Consider the following 18,317-nt stretch of genomic DNA (forward strand, 5'->3'; position numbering starts at 1 on the left):
TGTCAGCTGTCATCGATCTTACTCCCCACGACCGGAGACCAGACTCCACGGGGTTTCGAACGTCAGTGAAGGACCTACTTGAAATAACCCACCTCTCGACACGTTCTAGCAGCCAGATGTAGAGGATATCGAACCAGGCGCCGTGGAATGTGTGGTCTACATGAGGTCCCTACTCATCGTAGACCTCCGACGTGTTCAGGTGCTCATCAGGAAGCTCGCAAATCTCACCGAATGCATCTCTCACTACTGCTCAGCTCAGCTCGTCGGCATCTCCTGCACACCACGCAAGAGGCGTCGCAAGTGGACTATGCCAATCGAGGAAGCCGGAGAATTAAATGCATGACTCGATCGGTTGCTCCACGCGCGATGTGAAGATCGACATGAAGGAGTCGAGTCCGTCCCACCAAGCCTAAACTTGGAAACGTCTCTACACCACGAGAAAACGACAACCGCGGCATCGTTTTTATTCTTTCCTTCCACACAGGCTTCCACGATACCAAACGACAAAACAACATATACAGACCATCAGCAAGCTATTATAGCTGCATACTCGATCCCTTCGTATCGTTCGTTGCAACTTGACCAGACCGAGGCATGAAAGCAATACAATCCTTAGCCTCCCCTGAGCCCAACAACTGCGCGACACCATCTCTCCGAGCTCCACTGAAGCCACCCACGCCCAAATCTCCCATCCCTGCTCAGATGCCGTCCTGGGTGAAGAAGTTCACGCTATCTGTGCTATAAGCATTCATCTCTGCCCGAAACGGCACTTCCATCGATGTCCATTCCGTCATGGCCGTCTCAGCGCCGCTCAATGGCGGCTACGACGTGCTCCCTTTCTGAACTCTCGTTCGCGCCAGCGCCCGGACGACAACGCTCCGAAGGGCGATGAATGGACGGTTTTGCCACGAGTCGCGATGTTGCGTCGCGTTTGCTGATCGATCATCGACGGCCTTCACGACACTACTCGACGACGGCGTCGAGTGTATGTTGGCAGGTATATATCGTCTCTCCTTTCTCTGCCCATCAACCGCCCACCCGTCCTCTCCAACCGTCTATCGTTCAACTATCTATCCCTGTCAACACTCTATTTTATTAACCTTCTTCAATACTTTGACGTATCCTTCTAATCGCGACAATGCGTGCCTCTACATTCTTCGCTGTCCTCGCCTCGGCGCTTTGCGTCTCTGCTGCGGCCATCCCAGTTGCTCAGGATGGCAACGATCTTGGAAGCATCCTTGGTAGCACCTTGGGCTCTGTCACAGGCACGTTGAACGGCTCTGGCAATGGCGCCGGTGCAGGTGCAGGATCCGGCGACGGTGGGTTATGATGTGGATGCGGTATGAGTATGGATGAGTCTGACTTGGCTTTGCAGGAAACGGCTCAGGATCTGGCAACTCGGCTGGCGTACGTATCGATATTAAAGTCTTGTCATTGGGATCCTTGCTAACTTCCTCGATAGAACGGCAACTCCGCAGGCGTAAGGATCATGACACTGCGTACTCTCTGATCTCGACAAGACTAACGATCGTCCAGGACGGAAACTCTGCAGGCAACGACAATGGCGTAAGTCTACAGCATCACGATCGATGTACCATCACCAAACTAACGCGAACTTCACAGAACGGAAACTCTGCTGGCAATGGCAGCGGCGTAAGACCCCCTCGCACCTCTCTCAATCAAGCGTCGATCGAACTAACACTGTTCTTCCAGAACGGCAACAACCTGGGCAACATCAACGTAAGTCCGACGATAACCATTCTGTGAGGTGAGCACAGCGGGCTCATTGACGAACGCAGTGAGTCTAACGACTGTGCAATAGCTCTAGATGAGACCGACATCTAGCGGGGGCGTTGTGTGTGCTTTTGGGAAGAGAAAAAGGAAAGGAAAAACAGGACAACACTGTGTAGAGAGAAGGATAAATGTGTTCGGTTTGATACAGATCCCCTCGATGTCACAATCTTGGAGGTAGATACTCGAGACTGCCACGGCCGAACGTAATTGAATGAGAGATGCACTGGTTGCAAGTACCTTCGACCCGTTCCACTCACCCATTTTGACATATCCGCTTTCAGTCAACACAATACTCCTCACTGTACTGGTATATCGGCCCTATCCTTATTAATACTTGACGCACGCGTGTCCCGCATTTCCCCGAGGAAGATCACGTCGCACCGAAGACGCCACCAACCCTCCACCAGCTTTGCCAGCATGACCGCCCCGCGACACCACCTTTTCGCACCTCACACTCACTGATGTCTGCAACGAAGTGCCCCCGTCAGGCGTGGGGAGGCAGGCGGCTGACCGACCGCGTCGACAATCGCTGACGATGCCGTAAAGCAAAACGTGTGCGGGTGCGCCCCTTCTCATTGGCTGCGTTGCGACCAAGATCTTGCATCCTGCCCAGCCAAAGGGGAAAAAGGGTGTGTTGGTGGTGGATGCCTTTTTCCAACACGTCGACGTGGGCGGTGGTGAGGGTGTCGCGTGCCGCCATCAAGGTGACGCTGCTTGTCCTTTCTTTTATATATCTTTCCCATACTTCCGACCAAGTTTGAACAAATCTTCGCGTTTTCTGCTACCTCTGCTTGCTTCTGCCTCGCTCGCCCACAGCTGAGATCCGATCCGGCCGCCGGGGAACGGATCGCCCGTACCTGCATCGCGTCCGCTGGTGACGTACATTTCAACATTTTCACACGCAAGGCACGTCGGGGAGTCATTTGTCGAGTCTTGGGGTTTTGCAAGGTGTTGGGGGAGTCTGCAGGCCGGTCTTCTCTCTCTAGAGACCGGCGGTGATCAGGCAGTCTCTGCGAAGTATGCAACGGTGAGGAGTTGAAGACGGTCGTCACGACAGAAACGCGCGGAAAGAAGACCGAGTTTTGCGCTCGAAGATGCGTTTTGAGGGTGTCTTCGCGGCCGCGCTGTTTGTGCAGGCATATGCGGCGCCGCCAGCGCAGGTTCCATTGAGGGAGGATGGGGGACGCTCATTTCAGCCTGATCAGCCAGGACATGTCGAGAAGAGACGGCCTTTGCATGGGCGATTTCTGCAAATTACAGGTAAGCGGTGAACGAAGCTGGATGTAGTCATTCAAGGCTCATGAATGGTAGACTTCCACCCGGATCGATTCTACGAGATCTACTCGTCAACATCAGAGGATGCAGCATGTCACCGTGGGAAAGGTCCAGCGGGAGTCTATGGGGCAGAGACGAGCGAATGCGACAGCCCCATTTCTTTGGTCAACAAAACCATGGACTGGGTCGCGAAGGAGCTGAAGGATAAGGTGGACTTTGTAATATGGACCGGCGATTCAGCGCGACACGACAACGACGATGAACTACCGCGAAGTAAGGAGCAGGTCATTGGACTGAACAAGTTCATGGTGCAAAAGATGGCTGAGGTGTTTGGGAAACACAATGGAGATGAAGAGGACGACGATCCGAACAACGACTTCATAATCCCCATCGTGCCGAACCTTGGAAACAACGATATCCTCCCGCACAACATCATGGCCAAAGGACCGAATGAGTGGACAAGGACGTACGCGAGGATTTGGAAGCAGTTCATCCCAGAGGTGCAGAAACATTCGTTTGAGCAGGGTGGCTGGTTCTACTCGGAAGTCATACCAAACAAACTCGCAGTGTTCAGCCTGAACACAATGTACTTCTTTGGAAGCAACTCGTTGGCTGATGGATGTGCTACACGCAGCGAGCCTGGGTTCCAGCACATGGAGTGGCTTCGAATTCAGCTGCAATTCATGCGCGACCGGAACATGAAGGCTATCTTGATTGGACACGTGCCACCTGTCAGGCAAGACGCGAAAACATCATGGGACGAGACTTGCTGGCAAAAGTACACGCTCTGGCTCCGCCAATACCGCGATGTGATCATCAGCAGTCATTATGGCCATTTCAATTACGATCACTTCATGTTTCAGGATTTCAAGGACCTCGACAAGGACACCAAGAAGGGATACATGAAGTACTTTCATGCCGCTGATGACGAGGACGACGACGACGAGATTTCGGCTCAAGTCAAGACTGACTATTTCATTCAGCTGCGAGACGAATGGTCTGATTTGCCCACGCCTCCCAAGCAAAAGTCAAAATCCTGGCTCGACCTCGTTCTTGGGAAGAAGAAGGACAAGGACAAGTTCAAGAAGAAGCAGAAGAAGTATCTCAAGAAGATGGGTGGAGAGTATGCCGAACGGTTCGCCGCGACATTCGTTAGTGCGAGCGTTGTGCCCAATCTGTTCCCTACTCTACGCGTGTTCGAGTACAACGCCACTGGTCTGGAACACGCGCTTGACGAGCATGTCGAGGTCCCGCACCCGGCGCCATTCGATTACGACGACAGCGATGTTGATGAACTGAAGAAAAAGAAGAAGAAAAAGCACAAGTTTACGATCCCTGATGGGCCCTCGAAGTCTACACCTCCCGGTCCGGCATACTCGCCGCAAACACTCTCGCTATTGAAGTACACGCAGTACTTTGCCAACTTGACGTACATCAACAACGACTTCACCCAGTCATCCGAGCGAGACGATGAGATAGACACGGAGAAGTGGAACGAGGGCAAGCACAAAGGCAAGAAGCCACACGACAAGGACCACAAACCAAAGCCACACAAATTCAAGTACGAGATTCTGTACGACACGCAGGACGACAAGACGTACCATCTCGAAGACCTGACGATGCCGAATATGGTCGATCTGGCCAGGAGGATTGGGGATTTTGTACCACAAGACGACAGTCTAGACATTTCTGCAGACGACGAAGATGTGGATGTTGACAAAAAGAAGAAGAAACACAAAAAGGGCCACCATGGCCATCGTAAGGAGAACGAGGCATGGTTCACGTTCATCAGACGAGCGTACGTCGAGACGATGAACCCGGAAGACATAGATGAAGAATTTGGGCGTTGATGAGAAAAGGGCATGAAAGCATGAAAGCATAGCGATATGAATACTTTTCAAAAGATACCACCAACATCCGAACAAACCTGTTTCCGATCACCAGACAGGCAATCCCTCATTTGGTTTCGGCGTCACCGTGTCTTCTCCAGTATCGTTCTATATCCGTGTCCGTCGCTGACTGTTCTTCCGTGCCCGACTCCGCCAAGCCAAGTCGGCAGATCTTACGAGAGTCGCCGCCGACCGACCAAACGAAAACCGCGTCTCCAAACATCTCTCGCATTTCTTCCTCTTGCGGCCGCAACAAGCCCCCAAGCGTCATCCCCTCTCGGCAGAACTACCGAATCCTCTCATGCGACTTACATAACGGCCTGCATGCTGCACAAGTCGGGCTCTCTGCAGCGTCACATGCTGGCGCGGAAGGTGCTGTGCATACCCAGCCGGACCACGACCGGGTTGTGTTTTTGCTGTTTTGTCGGAGTCTCCACGGTAGCCTTCCAATCCTTGCTTTCGTGCGAATGGGCCAATCGCGTCAAGGGCGTTTTGTTGTTTCATGGCGTAGTCATGGCTTGGGCTTTGTGCGTGGCAGGGCTGTACGAGTAACGAGGTCAGGTTGTGCTGTGTTCATTCTTTTCTCCCTTTCTCTCTTTCTGCTGTGAGGGTGATATAAGAGTCGTGGACGCCGGTTTGAGTGAGGGCTTTAGTTTTAACTACTCATGAACACGTCTTTTACTCAATTCACTTGACGAAGCGCAGACTAACCGACTCACTTTCTTCGAGAGTCGCAAGATTACTGCGACTACTGCATTGAGATACGATTGACACACAGACAGGCCTTTTGAGGCAAGCATATCAAGATGGCGTTGGACAGGAGAGACACGGTGCCGATTCCTCATCCTCCTACAATACCATTCCTGGGAAACATCCTCGACTTGAACGCAGAGATTCCGCTGCTGAAGCTGCTTGACTTTGGCAAGCAATATGGTATGTCTTGCTCGAGCTACCAAACTTGCAACGTGAGTGCTGATGACAAGTCTACCAGGCGAGATCTTCAGTCTATACATCGGCTCAAAACGGCGGATGTTCGTCAGCTCACATGCCATGGCCAACGAGCTCTGTGATGAGAAACGCTTCCACAAGACCGTCGCATCATCTCTCAAGGAACTGCGAGAAGGAATCCACGATGGACTTTTCACAGCTTTCGATGGCGAGGAGAACTGGATGACTGCCCACAGAACACTCGTGCCGGCTTTCGGACCGCTCAATATCTCGGGCATGTTCGACTCGATGAAAGATATCGCATCGCAACTCGTGATGAAATGGGCACGACATGGCACCTCGTACAAGATTCCTGTAGCTGAGGACTTTACGAGACTGACTCTGGATACTCTGGCTCTTTGTGCGATGGACTACAGGTTCAACTCGTTCTACACTGAGGAAATGCACCCTTTCGTGTCGGCCATGGTGAACTTTTTGAAATACGCAGAGGTGCGATCGAAGAGGCCGTCCTTACTCGCCCCGTTCTACAGTGCCGACGAGGCGAAGTGGCAGGCTGATATCGAATACATGCGGAATCTGGCCAGAGAACTCGTCCAGGATCGGAGGGATCATCCTCGGGAGGTCAAGGACCTGTTGAATGCCATGGTGAATGGCAAAGATCCCAAGACTGGGAAGCACTTGCCAGAGCAGTCGATCATCGATAATATGATCACGTTCCTCATCGCCGGCCACGAAACGACATCTGGGATGCTCTCGTTTACGTTCTACTACCTCTTGAAGAACCCGGACGCCTACCGCAAAGCACAGCAAGAAGTCGACGAAGTCGTTGGCCGTGAGAGCGTTACGCTGGAGCATCTCAGCAAACTCCCTTACATCACAGCGGTGCTTCGAGAAGCATCGCGGTTGCAACCCACTGCTCCTGGCTTCAGTATCGCTCCGCGAAGTGAGCAGGGAGATACGCTAGGTGCCAAGTACTTCATCGAACCTGACGAGTCCGTCCTCGTGCTTCTGCACAACGTGCACAGAGACCCGGCGGTTTATGGCGAGGACGCGGAGGAGTTCAGACCCGAGCGAATGCTGGACGAGAACTTCAACAAGCTGCCTCCGAATTCGTGGAAGCCGTTTGGCAATGGCGCTAGGGGCTGTATTGGTATGTGAATGAAGGTACCCTTTGACGGTTGACAGAAGCTCACCGACTTGCAGGACGACCGTTTGCCTGGCAGGAGATGATGCTGGTGCTGGCCATGACGCTGCAGTACTTCAACTTTACTCCCGATGATCCGCAGTATAGCCTGCACATTGCTTCGACTTTGACGATCAAGCCGAAGAACTTCTCCATGAGGGCAAATGTTAGGGAAGGCTGGACTGCTCGATCGATCGAGCAGAGCCTGACCGGCCAGCAGCCGGTGGTAGCGACTGTAAGAGGACCAAGTCCCAGAACGAGACCGTCTTGGCTAACAGATAAGCAGCCTTCGAGAGCACCAAGCATACATGGAGCCGACGACCATAATGGCAAACCTCTCATAATTCTCTACGGCAGCAACAGCGGCACTTGTGAATCTCTCGCTCAGACAATCGCAGCAGACGCACCTGCACATGGCTTCTCAGCATCCAGTGTCTCAACACTCGACTCGGCCAAGCAACATTTACCCACCGACGAGCCTGTTGTCATCGTGACTGCCAGCTACGAGGGCCAGCCGTGTGACAATGCGGCTCACTTCTACAACTGGCTTCAGAACTTACAGCCAGACGACAAGCTCAATGTCAATTATACCGTCTTTGGCTGCGGTCACTCCGACTGGAAGCAGACGTTCCACCGCATCCCAACTACAATTGACAGCATGCTGGAGAAGGCAGGCGGCAAGAAGATCTGCGATATTGGTCTCACAGACGCTGCCAAAGGTGCGATGATGTCTGACTTCCAGACCTGGGAGGACCAGACACTCTGGCCAGCGTTGAAGAAGCATTTCGGTGGAGAGGAAGAAGCTGAGAGTGCGGGTGTCGCTTCAGTCAGCCAAAGTGTCTCCATCGAAGTGTTCAGCAGACGGGCATCTCACCTCAGATCAGACGTGTCTGAGGCGAAGGTCACCGCAGCGAAAACCCTCACGGCGCCTGGAACCCCGGAGAAGAGGCACATCGAGATTCAGCTGCCGACCGACATGACCTACCGAGCCGGAGACTACTGCGCTGTGCTACCCCTGAATCCACCAGAGACTGTACACCGAGTGATGACACGGTTCAGTCTCCCTTGGGACGCCATGCTCAAGATCTCCTCCCGCACAGGAACACAACTCCCAACCGAACACCCCATCTCCGCCCAAAACCTATTCTCAGCATACCTCGAACTCTCCCAACCCGCCACCAAACGCAACATCACCATGCTCATCGAAGCCAGCCGCGACGACAAGACCAAAGCCTCCCTCACGGCCCTCCTCTCAAGCGACGACAACTTCCAAACCGAAATCACCGACAAACGCATCTCCCTCCTCGACCTCCTCGAACGCCACCCCTCCATCCACCTTCCCCTCTCCGCCTTCGTCGCCTCCCTAATCACCATGCGCGTCCGCCAATACTCCATCTCCTCATCGCCCCTCTCGGACCCCACAAAAGCCTCCCTCACCTTCACCGTCCTCGACGAACCCTCCTACAGCGGCCAAGGCCGCCACGTCGGCGTCGCCTCGCACTACCTCTCGACCCTCTCCCCCAGCGACATCATCCACGTCGCCATCCGCCCCAGCCACACCTCCTTCCACCTCCCCACGGACCCCGAAAACATCCCCCTCATCCTCATCGCCGCCGGCGCCGGCCTCGCCCCCTTCCGCGGCTTCATTCAAGAACGCGCCGCCCAAATCGCCTCCGGCCGCTCCCTCGCCCCCGCCCACCTCTACTTCGGCTGCCGACACCCGGACAAGGACTCCCTGTACGCCGCAGACCTCTCCTTCTGGGAATCCATCGCCGCCGTCAGCGTCCACCGCGCCTTCAGCCAGGCCCCGGAGCACAGCGGGGGACACAAACACATCGATCAAGTCCTCCTCGCGGACCGCAAGAATATCGCTGAGTTGTGGTATGCCGGCGCGAAGGTGTATGTCTGTGGGAGTCGCGGGTTGGGGGAGAGTGTGAAGAATGCTTGCTTGGATATTGCGAGGGAGTCGGCGAAGGAACGCGGGATGAGCGGGAGCGAGGAGGCGGTGGGGAGGTGGTTTGAGAGTGTGAGGAATGAGAGGTATAGTACGGATGTTTTTGCTTGAGAAGTGCGAAGATGGGTTGTGAGAAAGGGGGTGGTTTTCGATTCGATCGTTTTAAATGGGCATAGTAGGGAGTTGGGTGTCGGTGTATGAGTAGAGTGTGATTCTCAGCTTTGCTGTTGTATGATTATAGATGAAGGCAAGCAGGATTGAATTCTTCATTGAGTAGGAATGCTTCCTCCTTTCGAACGGCGTCTCAGGGACTGCTTACCCTCTTATGATCATACACGGTCTTGTGATGGCTCCTCGTTTCCCTCTTCGCGAGATCTGAGCCAGAATGTGGCTTCTTCTGCCGAAGTCTCCAGGAGGCTATTCGAGGAAAGAGAGCAAGATAAGCAAGAGTTGACGCCAAAAACGATCTATATACACAACGACATATATACTCACAAAAACCATCATCACATTCACATATCATCCAACCTCGCCACCACCACAAAACCTCATCCCCTGCAACAAATCCCCCGCCACAACATCCAACCCACCCCCATGCTTATCCTCGATCCCAAAAGCCAGAATCACTCGATCATCCAAAAACCCATGATACATATTCCCCTGCCCGACCCAACTCATCTGCGTCGTAAACACCATCTGCGTCTGATCCTTCGGCTTCCAGGTACTCCAGCGCCAAAACTCATTCATCCTGCCGCGGCCGCTGTACCAGAAAGGTTTGGCGGAGATGCCGTGGATTTGGAAGGGCGCCGTGCGTTTGAAGAGCATGATGTAGGGGTAGTAGACGCCGTGCATGTAGAAGGTTTTGGTTTGGAAGAGGAGCATTATGAAGGTGTTGTCGGGGGTCGGGTGGCAGGTGGGGTCGGCGCGTTTGCAGAGGGTGATGGAGAGGGAGTTGGTGGCTTGGTGGATCCATTCGCGGTCGTTGTGGTGGTAGGCGGGCATGAGGTCTTTCATGCATTGGTCGTCGGTTGTGGCGAGAGGGGCGAGGTCGTCGCCGACGCTGCCGTCCGAGGTGTTTACTTTGGCGAAGCTGCGTTTTGTGGGTTTGACGTCGTAGTGGAGGTACATGTCGTCGTCCATGTCCCAGAAGGCGAACCAGTTCTTCTCCACGCCGCCGACGGGCGGTGGTCGGTGGAGGTCCGTGGGCCAGAAGAAGGCTTCGTTTGGATGAGTTATGGAACCCGAACTTTCGTTGTATAGGAAGGGCGTTAAGCGACGAAGATCGTGGATGTATTGCCCGAGACAGCTACCTGCAGGGCCTTGCGAGCCATAGATGATGTATGGCGCGTTAGGTCCATTGAACACACGTGCATCATGGGGTCCGACCTGGTCTGTAATGTGTTAGTGTGACGAGCAACTCGAGGGTCAGGTGGTAAATACCGTGTAGTAGTCGATACTTGCCCACGCATAGATCGGAGAATGTCGAAGCGATAGGCAAGATGATGGGAGGGTCTATGCACTTCATCGTTTGAGAGCCTTCATGGTATACGGCCTCGCATACAAGCTCAGAATTCCTGACAACACCAAGAGCGTAAGAAAGCTTGCTTTGCCCTATGAAAGTTCGTACAGACTTACCATATATCATCCCCATCTTTACTCTTGTCCCTCTGCGCGAACATGACCCATGTCTCCGGCTTGTAGGGATGTGGCAGGAAGCCAGGGTTGTACGCGTTTTGTGTCACGAAATCCGTCGTGAACCACTTCCCATCTTTCGTCATTTGAGACCGCAGCTCAATGTGTTCTATCTTCATGTTCTCGTTCGAGGCGGCGAATTGCTCTGGTGTGAGGAGGTCCGAGACGTCCACACCCTCTGCCCCGTACGGATTCTCTTCTGGATCGGTGTACCAGCCATCTTCTTCTTTTCCATTCGGTGCGACTCCTAGAGCATTGTGCGAACTGCCCTCTGAATCGCCATGGGATGGGTCGAGTGGTGAAGTGAACTCTGGTGTGGTCTCTGCGCCGCCATATTCACTGCCTTCTGAGGGTATGTCGCTGTGCGGTGCTTGAAAGGCTACCGGGGACTGCCGTGATGGAAGATGACCACTGAGTACGTAAACCAGGATGACCGTCAAGCTGCCCGCGAAGAAGTACAGAAAGGATCGCGGATTGACTCGAGAGGTCTGGGCAGTCATGCTGCCCTGCTCGCGCGCGCAGTACGCGCGGGGATTAATGTGAAGCTCAGCAAGTCGTTCGTCTCGTCAATCGTTGCGGCGTGGCAGGCATGAGGTCGAGTGACCAAGTGATAATGATAGAACTCGACGCGGTATAAGAAAGGATGCTGTGCATATGCAGTCGTGGAGGTGCCTCTCGAAAACCAGCCGAGGCTTCCTTCGAGAGACCCTTTGTGGTTCCGCCAAAAGTTACTCTTACAACTCGCCACTACATCGTACGGCATAGACTATTGGCTACATGAAGCAGATCATCGACGTTGCTGATCTGGGGTTATGTTGGTACCTGCTGGTACGTTGCAACAGACTACAGATGGGACCCCAAAATTTGACCTATTCTCGACAACTCGATTTGTTGGTGGAGAAATCCAAATCAATGGTCAAGAAGCCACTCACGATTGATTCCGTTACATTCCAGAAGACGTATGGAGATAGCCAGGGCCGAGGTGAGTTCATATGAGGCATCGCACAGTAGATTCGTTCAGGGCAACAGACGACGTTGTGACATATATCGCGTATGGCAGAAGGCGTCGAGAGTGGGAAACGCATCGAGTCATGGAAAGGGCATCTGTCGAGTGACGAAGCCGCGGGGACCATCTATCCAAAAACACTGAGACCTTCGGCATCGATGCCGCTGTCATATCTGTGGTCCTAAGATAAGGAACGTGCATCAATAGTTCATAATGCCTGGGCATCTGGAGGTTGGTCCCCATTTGAACTCCTGTCCTGGTGTACACCAATGTGATCTCTTCTGCGAGCCATCGAGGCCGAATGGAATGACATGCAAGCTATCCATCCATGCCAACGCACAGTTGCATGTCACGGTGCCTGCTCCAGGTCATGGACAAGATGTCGGGGTCTCGCCGTTGCTCCACGGTCTCCTGGCGGTGGTCAGAATCCGAGTCCTCTTCCTATTGGGGTCCGAGAGTTCAAAGGTGATCGATGGTTGCACGGCCAGGCTTCCTGTTCAGGTAAGATGAAGTTTGACGCATCGACGTCGTCCCATGGGATGCAGCTGTTTGTCGAGGCGTCCTGCAGTGTGCACAGGTAGTCGATACTACCACACGTAGCTTGGACGAGCTCATAGTTGGTGCGCGCAATGGCTTGAAGCAGCGACGGACAGTCGCCCTCTGCGGCCTGGTGTGGCCTTGAAGCTGACAGGAGGCGCAAGGCGTTTTTACACCAACAGTAGATGGCCGTTAGTCGGGAAAGGCCACTGTCAAATGGATCTCACAGACCTCGTTCTGCTGGTGAGAGGTATACCGGCCCCGAGAAGCTCGACAAAGGAGGTGCATGTACGTCTCCAAGTCTCTGATTCGGTCATCTCGTCCATCTGGAAGCCCTTTCGATGCAGCAAGTAGTGGGTGCGACCTGTCCGCACTGGTCACGATCTACTGGAACTGATAGAGCTCCGTGGCCTTGATGCAGCATCGCATGAAGCTGCATATCATGGCTTGACGCCAGCACCATCGAGGCAGGCAACGACGTGCGCTGCTGCATGCGGTGGAAAGGTTGATGTGGGAGTTCTTCCGAAGATTGCCGCTGTCAAGCGCTGTGCAAGTGGTGTATAAAATGTCGTCGTTCCAGGGCGATGAAGTGCTGTGTTTGAAGAATATCAAAGACATCAAGACACCAATCTCAAGCTCCCAACGACGCTCTACCAACCGTTTGCCAAAATGAAGTTCATTGGACTGTCCGTCCTTGTGGTGGCCATAGCCTCATTGAGCAGTATGTTGAAGTCCTCGCCTGATGGGCCATGCTCTTGAGACTGACCGTGTCTATTCGTAGTGGCCTCGCAAGTGGGAAATCCGAGCGCTGAACCAGTTGAAGAGTCGATTAAGGAGTTCAAGAGGGAACCTGAAGATGCCCACACGGAGACCTGCTGTTGGTGATTCGGTTGATGGTGATAGTGATTGGGAGCTGCTGCGTTCTGTAGCTCGTGAATCAGGCGCTTGTTGAAGAAGTATCATATCAATTTCCTTCCACAAGTCGTATGCATTGCTGTACCCGACCTTGAAGACGTTGGAAAAGCCATGATTATGTTCTGGCGTTTACTGCGATCCATGAAGACCCAGTTGCATCTTTGGTAGCGACATCTTGGTTGATGTTGGCGTCCGGTCGGCGCAGAGGGTGGTGACTCGATAGTGAGGAGGGAGGTGAACAGGTAGATCGTAAAGCCGCTCGAAATTTCGCTCGAGTTGACAGCACCTCGAGACGCCTCTGACATCGGAAGCTCAGAGCTCTGATCGGTGAGCTGTCGAGTATGTGTGTTCAGGCCAAGCCTTGGTGGAAGAAAGTATTCCTCGCTCCTTCAGTATCATGAGTCGAGCCTGCATCCGGTTCAAGGCATTGAGTGGAAACTGTAGCCAAGCTCCATCATCTTGTCGTGACAGTGACGCGACGTTGCTGCGGGCGCATGTGCTGTCATCAGCAGCAGCAGCAGGCAGCAGTCACCGAACACCACTACCACCACCGTGGCGTGCAAACAGTTCCACCATCATGTGTCAAGTATCCTCTTCTCCAAGCTCTTGCGCCCGCAGGCAAGCAGATTGATGAAAAGAAAGCGACGTGCGCCGAAGAAGGGTTGCCAAAAATTCCCTGCCGATCCGAAGACCAACAGAAGCGGTCAGTTGATAGTTTTCAACTAGCAAAAACGCAATCTCGGACGAATCCTCACTGATATGCGTAATGCCCGTGCTGTGAAGAAGTCAGTATGGATGGTTGACAGTGTAGGGTGCGGGTTGCGACTTACCACTTGGACTGGAGGAGAGAGGAAGAAAGTCGCGCCGGCTGCAAGCTCGAAGTTTTATGCGGCTGGTGGTCTGTGCGGGAGCTTGGGCCAGTGTGTGCCTCAGGATGTAATCGTGCTGAGAAATACGCCGAAGGACTGAGAAGTACGCCGAGGGAAAGAGTCACTTCACAACGACTACCAGTCATACTCTGGCCCTTCCATTGGTTTTCGCAGCCTACTCATTCCAGGCGGTGCGGAGATATGCTGTGTATGCAAATCGAACATCCAGTCATACTCGACTAAGAGAGCCTTCAAGGCAGCAAGCCCGTCTTTCCGTGAACTTCTCTCCAAAGTCTCCTCGACACTCCGGACCTCATCTCTGTGAAGTGGCAGCTGATCTCCGTACGTTGAATACTCCTTCACTGCCACTGCCTTCCTGCTCTTCAGATCCACTGTGATCATGATCCGGTTGGGCCAGGCAGCATACCCGCACAATGAAACATGCCGCATGATGTTGAACATCCTACTCGGAGTCTGAGCAAGCCAGGCATCAAAGCACCTTGACTGCCTGCCTCCATGGTCGTCTTCATTCCGAAACTCGTTGTGGATGAGCCAGAAGTGATTCTCTTGATAATACAGCGGAAGGGCCTCTTCTCGCAACAGCCTACACACTCTGGTAATGGGCGGATGCGGTCTGTCATCTCGACGAACTGTATGCTTTCCAAGGTAGAAGTCACGCGGTCCTCCTCGAGTCTTGTTCTTTGTGTCCTCCTGGTACCTGCCAATCATGAAGGGTCGCTCATCGACAACGATGTCCTGGTAGATCTGAAGGCGAAGCTCTGGAGACAAGCCCAGTAAGGAAGCTTGCCTATTTGCAGGACCATTGGGGGAGTCTGTGGTAGGACTTCGTGCTTGTCGCTTCAGTCGTTTTGACCGTCGAATAGATTGTATGGTCATGGTGACGTTACGTGCGATATCCGATACCTGTACTTTACCAAAGCAACTACGTTCAGCTTGCTCCAGTCACTCAAATCCTCGGCCCCTGATCCCGACTGCCACCACGTGGCAGTCCGAACTCCGAACCCGTTTCCAGCACGCCACTTCCATTTACAAAGCAACGCGAGAATTAAAATCACTCCGTGTCATCCAAGTCACTGCACCATCAAGACCCGGCGCTGCGTGGTCAGCGAAGTCCGCAGCAGTGGCAAGAGAGAACCTTGCACGGCATGGAATGATGAGCAGTACCACGTGGTACAGCACGTTATCAGGATCATCGCATGTTCTGCGCGTGTTCTGATGCGAGAGGTGGGGATGAGTTGCCCGAAGTCGCCGGACCCATGACTTGTGCAACGGAATTGAACATGACAAAGGGCACTCGCTATGGATGAAAGTCGGATGAAGGAGGCGATAGAGGCAATTGACGGGCAGGCCGGCAAGGCGTCAGAAGATCCGGCATTGGCAATAGATGTTGCTGCTTGGCGCCGCCATGGCACAAGAGAAAGCATGCAAGCACAGGGGGTCTGAGAGACACCATGTTGGACATCCGACGAGTTTTATTATTACTATTAAGAGTATCAAGATCAAGAGGAAAGCTTGACCTGCCAACCACGGCGTGCGGCTGCAATCTGTACACGCCCCGGTCTCCGACCACCTCATCCTGTATCCAATTGTTCCCTAAGAAACGTGCAAGGCGTTCAAGTCCGAAGCAGTAATTAAACACCGGACGTCACCATCATCCTGCCTGAACCAGGATGCAGTGCTAGCTTGGCGCTGGCACAATCGCCTACCAAGATCCCTTGCACCATTGAGCAGCCATTTGCTTCAACTCGCCGTACAGGATCCGCTCTCCTGAACATCCTCCCGCCCTCCAATTCGCCACCCATTTCGGCCAACCCAACGCTGCAGGCAGGAACAATCTTTTCACAGATTGAACCCAGATTGGCCATTCGCCAAGAATACAACGGCTCTCCAAGGTCGTCGACGAAGAAACCAGGGCGAATTGAGTTTAGAGAGACTGCGCAACGCGCCGGGCCACGACCGGCTGCTCGACAGCGCTGCACGTCTGCCAGTTCTCGCCTGTCGCCGACAGGATAACCTGAAATAATCCACCGCGCTCAGCGTGTTCGGGGGTGTCGCTTCGGGAGAAAGAGACGCATTACTGCCGGCTCGCCCACCTTCCTGCTGCTGCTCCTCTCCCGCAACCGCAGCCCTGCGTTTCCACATTCACTCACCTGCGCCTATACTTCAGCGTCCGCGCCCCGCCGCCGACGAGCCTCCTCCTCACCTGCTGGATCTCACCCCACAGCGCACAGCTCCTTATTGACAGCTAGCTCCTCGCAGACATCCAGACGTGAAGCTTGGCAAGTTGGCAGCGCCTGCAGCCAACTCTAACTCTCCGCCCTCTCCTCACCCCATCCGCTCGATTACGTTCGCAGCCCGGCTCTCCGTTTGCGCTCGCCCTCTCCGAACGACACAGCTTCGAGACAGCGTCGCACTGCAGCTGCCCTTCGCACCACCGCGCCTCCAGCCTCCCCTGACTCCGCCCGTCCTCTGTGCGGCGGCATTGCCCGCGCCCAAACACCGCGCCCGCCCCTCTCTGGCGCCAACGAAGCGCCGACGTTCTGCATATTACCTATCCAGCATCCTCCCATCTTGAATGGCCATATCGCGAATCATGTGTTTCGGAAGCGGCAACAAGGAGGACCCGGATGCGAAGAAGAGCAAGGAGATTGAGAAGCAGCTGCGGGAAGATCAGAAGAGATTGGCCAAGGAGGTCAAGCTGCTCCTGCTAGGTAAGGAATGGCTCTCCATCATGGTAGAATGAAAAAGTTGACAATATACCAGGTGCGGGAGAGTCTGGGAAGTCGACAGTCCTGAAGCAGATGCGATTGATCCATACGAAGGGTTTCTCGACTCAAGAACGGAAGCAATGGAAGGTCACTATCTTTCAGAACTTGCTGCATGCCTTTCAAGTTGTGTTCGGCGCAATGGAAGAGCAAGAGGTGGACTTTGCGGAAGAGGGTAACATCGTACGTCTTTCTATTCTACGAGTTGGTATTTGTACTGACGGGCATCAGCGATTCGCGGAGATTGTTGCGTCGGATCCTGATATCGGCGCCGATGATCCAATGCCGCTTGATTGTCTTAACGCGTTCAAGAGCCTATGGCGAGACGAAGGTGTTCAGCTGGCGATAAAGAAGGGCAATGAATACGCCCTCCATGACAACCTCACATAGTTTGTACTTCAAAGGCAGACTCCAGGCGGTGATGCTAATCGTGACACAGTTACTTCGCGGACATTGACCGATTGTTTGCCAAAGATTACCTCCCCACCGACCAAGATATCCTTCGCGCACGATTAAGAACCACTGGCATCAGCGAGACTATTTTCGAGACCGGCAACCTCACCTACCGCATGTTCGATGTCGGTGGCCAGAGGTCAGAGCGAAAGAAGTGGATCCACGTTTTTGATAACGTGCAGGTGGTACTGTTCTTGGTAGCCATCAGCGGCTATGATCACGTCTTAGTCGAGGATCGCAATGGCGTAAGCACTTGTTCCTCAATCATCGCGCGCCGTGAAGAGTGCTGACTTGAGGCAATAGAACCAAATGCACGAAGCGCTCATGCTCTTCGAGAGCATAGCAAACAGCAAGTACTTCGAGAAGTCCGCCCTTATCCTCTTTTTGAACAAGATCGATCTGTTCCGCGACAAGATTCAGTCAGGAGCTGCCCCCATTCGAGAACACTTCCCCGACTATACTGGCGGCGACAGAGACGTTGAAGCTGGACAGGAATTCTTTGCACGAAAGTTCAGGAATCTCGTGAGAGATCCCGAGAAGGATGCCTATGTCCACTTCACCAACGCGACCGACACCAATCTCCTCGACAAGACTATGAAGAGCGTGCAGGACATGATTGTGCAGCGGAACTTGCACAATCTGATGCTGTGAGACGACCCTTTATTACGACTTGTTTCTCATCACACTGGCAGCACCTGAGGTGTTTGCCCTCAATTTCTGTCCAAAACTTGTGACGCTCTTTTGTCTCAAGCGCAGGCGTAAACAACGCATTCTGATTCAATCGGCAGCATGAATTAAGGCGAACGACGAGCAGCGAGAGCGCGCATTGCAAGCGATTCCAGGCCAACTGAACTGAGACTGAGGCATCGACTGGATGAGACTTCCTTTTCGTATCGAGCGCACGGGCGGTACAGCCGTACTCCCAGCCTACTGCGGTTGATGCTCCGAAACTCATTTAAGATGATTTGTCTTTCTCCTTGGAAACCAAGAGATGGGAGTGAAGCAGGAAGAGACAG

General features: G+C 53.6%; 8 protein-coding genes across 8 annotated transcripts; 6 read left to right on the plus strand and 2 right to left on the minus strand.

The window, feature by feature from the left end:
- Window positions 1-1,138: 1,138 nt before the first annotated feature.
- Window positions 1,139-1,767, plus strand: M409DRAFT_27223 (uncharacterized protein; the record flags this gene model as incomplete). The annotated part of the gene is made up of 6 exons (XM_033808478.1): window positions 1,139-1,319; window positions 1,376-1,407; window positions 1,463-1,480; window positions 1,537-1,566; window positions 1,624-1,653; window positions 1,714-1,767. The coding sequence occupies 6 exons, from the start codon at window positions 1,139-1,141 to the stop codon at window positions 1,765-1,767; spliced, it is 345 nt and encodes a 114-aa protein (XP_033663105.1).
- A 1,121-nt stretch (window positions 1,768-2,888) lies between these two features.
- Window positions 2,889-4,919, plus strand: M409DRAFT_58337 (uncharacterized protein; the record flags this gene model as incomplete). Its single annotated transcript, XM_033813883.1, has 2 exons — window positions 2,889-3,054; window positions 3,106-4,919. The coding sequence occupies 2 exons, from the start codon at window positions 2,889-2,891 to the stop codon at window positions 4,917-4,919; spliced, it is 1,980 nt and encodes a 659-aa protein (XP_033663106.1).
- Window positions 4,920-5,764: 845 nt separating this feature from the next.
- M409DRAFT_58338 (uncharacterized protein) lies at window positions 5,765-9,154 on the plus strand (the record flags this gene model as incomplete). Its single annotated transcript, XM_033813884.1, has 4 exons — window positions 5,765-5,891; window positions 5,950-7,056; window positions 7,110-7,324; window positions 7,376-9,154. 4 exons carry the CDS (start codon window positions 5,765-5,767, stop codon window positions 9,152-9,154), a joined length of 3,228 nt encoding a protein of 1,075 aa, XP_033663107.1.
- Window positions 9,155-9,562: 408 nt separating this feature from the next.
- On the minus strand, window positions 9,563-10,970 carry M409DRAFT_69156 (uncharacterized protein; the record flags this gene model as incomplete). Its single annotated transcript, XM_033818157.1, has 4 exons — window positions 9,563-10,429; window positions 10,509-10,617; window positions 10,679-10,913; window positions 10,949-10,970. 4 exons carry the CDS (start codon window positions 10,968-10,970, stop codon window positions 9,563-9,565), a joined length of 1,233 nt encoding a protein of 410 aa, XP_033663108.1.
- A 984-nt stretch (window positions 10,971-11,954) lies between these two features.
- Window positions 11,955-12,842, plus strand: M409DRAFT_58340 (uncharacterized protein; the record flags this gene model as incomplete). The annotated part of the gene is made up of 3 exons (XM_033813885.1): window positions 11,955-12,242; window positions 12,342-12,566; window positions 12,681-12,842. The coding sequence occupies 3 exons, from the start codon at window positions 11,955-11,957 to the stop codon at window positions 12,840-12,842; spliced, it is 675 nt and encodes a 224-aa protein (XP_033663109.1).
- A 105-nt stretch (window positions 12,843-12,947) lies between these two features.
- On the plus strand, window positions 12,948-13,163 carry M409DRAFT_27227 (uncharacterized protein; the record flags this gene model as incomplete). Its single annotated transcript, XM_033808479.1, has 2 exons — window positions 12,948-12,999; window positions 13,060-13,163. 2 exons carry the CDS (start codon window positions 12,948-12,950, stop codon window positions 13,161-13,163), a joined length of 156 nt encoding a protein of 51 aa, XP_033663110.1.
- Window positions 13,164-14,197: 1,034 nt separating this feature from the next.
- M409DRAFT_27228 (uncharacterized protein) lies at window positions 14,198-14,959 on the minus strand (the record flags this gene model as incomplete). The annotated part of the gene is made up of 1 exon (XM_033808480.1): window positions 14,198-14,959. One exon carries the CDS (start codon window positions 14,957-14,959, stop codon window positions 14,198-14,200), a length of 762 nt encoding a protein of 253 aa, XP_033663111.1.
- A 1,717-nt stretch (window positions 14,960-16,676) lies between these two features.
- On the plus strand, window positions 16,677-17,952 carry M409DRAFT_58342 (uncharacterized protein; the record flags this gene model as incomplete). Its single annotated transcript, XM_033813886.1, has 5 exons — window positions 16,677-16,794; window positions 16,847-17,031; window positions 17,080-17,237; window positions 17,288-17,546; window positions 17,605-17,952. The coding sequence occupies 5 exons, from the start codon at window positions 16,677-16,679 to the stop codon at window positions 17,950-17,952; spliced, it is 1,068 nt and encodes a 355-aa protein (XP_033663112.1).
- Window positions 17,953-18,317: the final 365 nt, after the last annotated feature.

The sequence above is a fragment of the Zasmidium cellare genome (assembly GCF_010093935.1).
Source record: "Zasmidium cellare ATCC 36951 unplaced genomic scaffold M409scaffold_36, whole genome shotgun sequence".
Taxonomy (NCBI): domain Eukaryota; kingdom Fungi; phylum Ascomycota; class Dothideomycetes; order Mycosphaerellales; family Mycosphaerellaceae; genus Zasmidium; species Zasmidium cellare.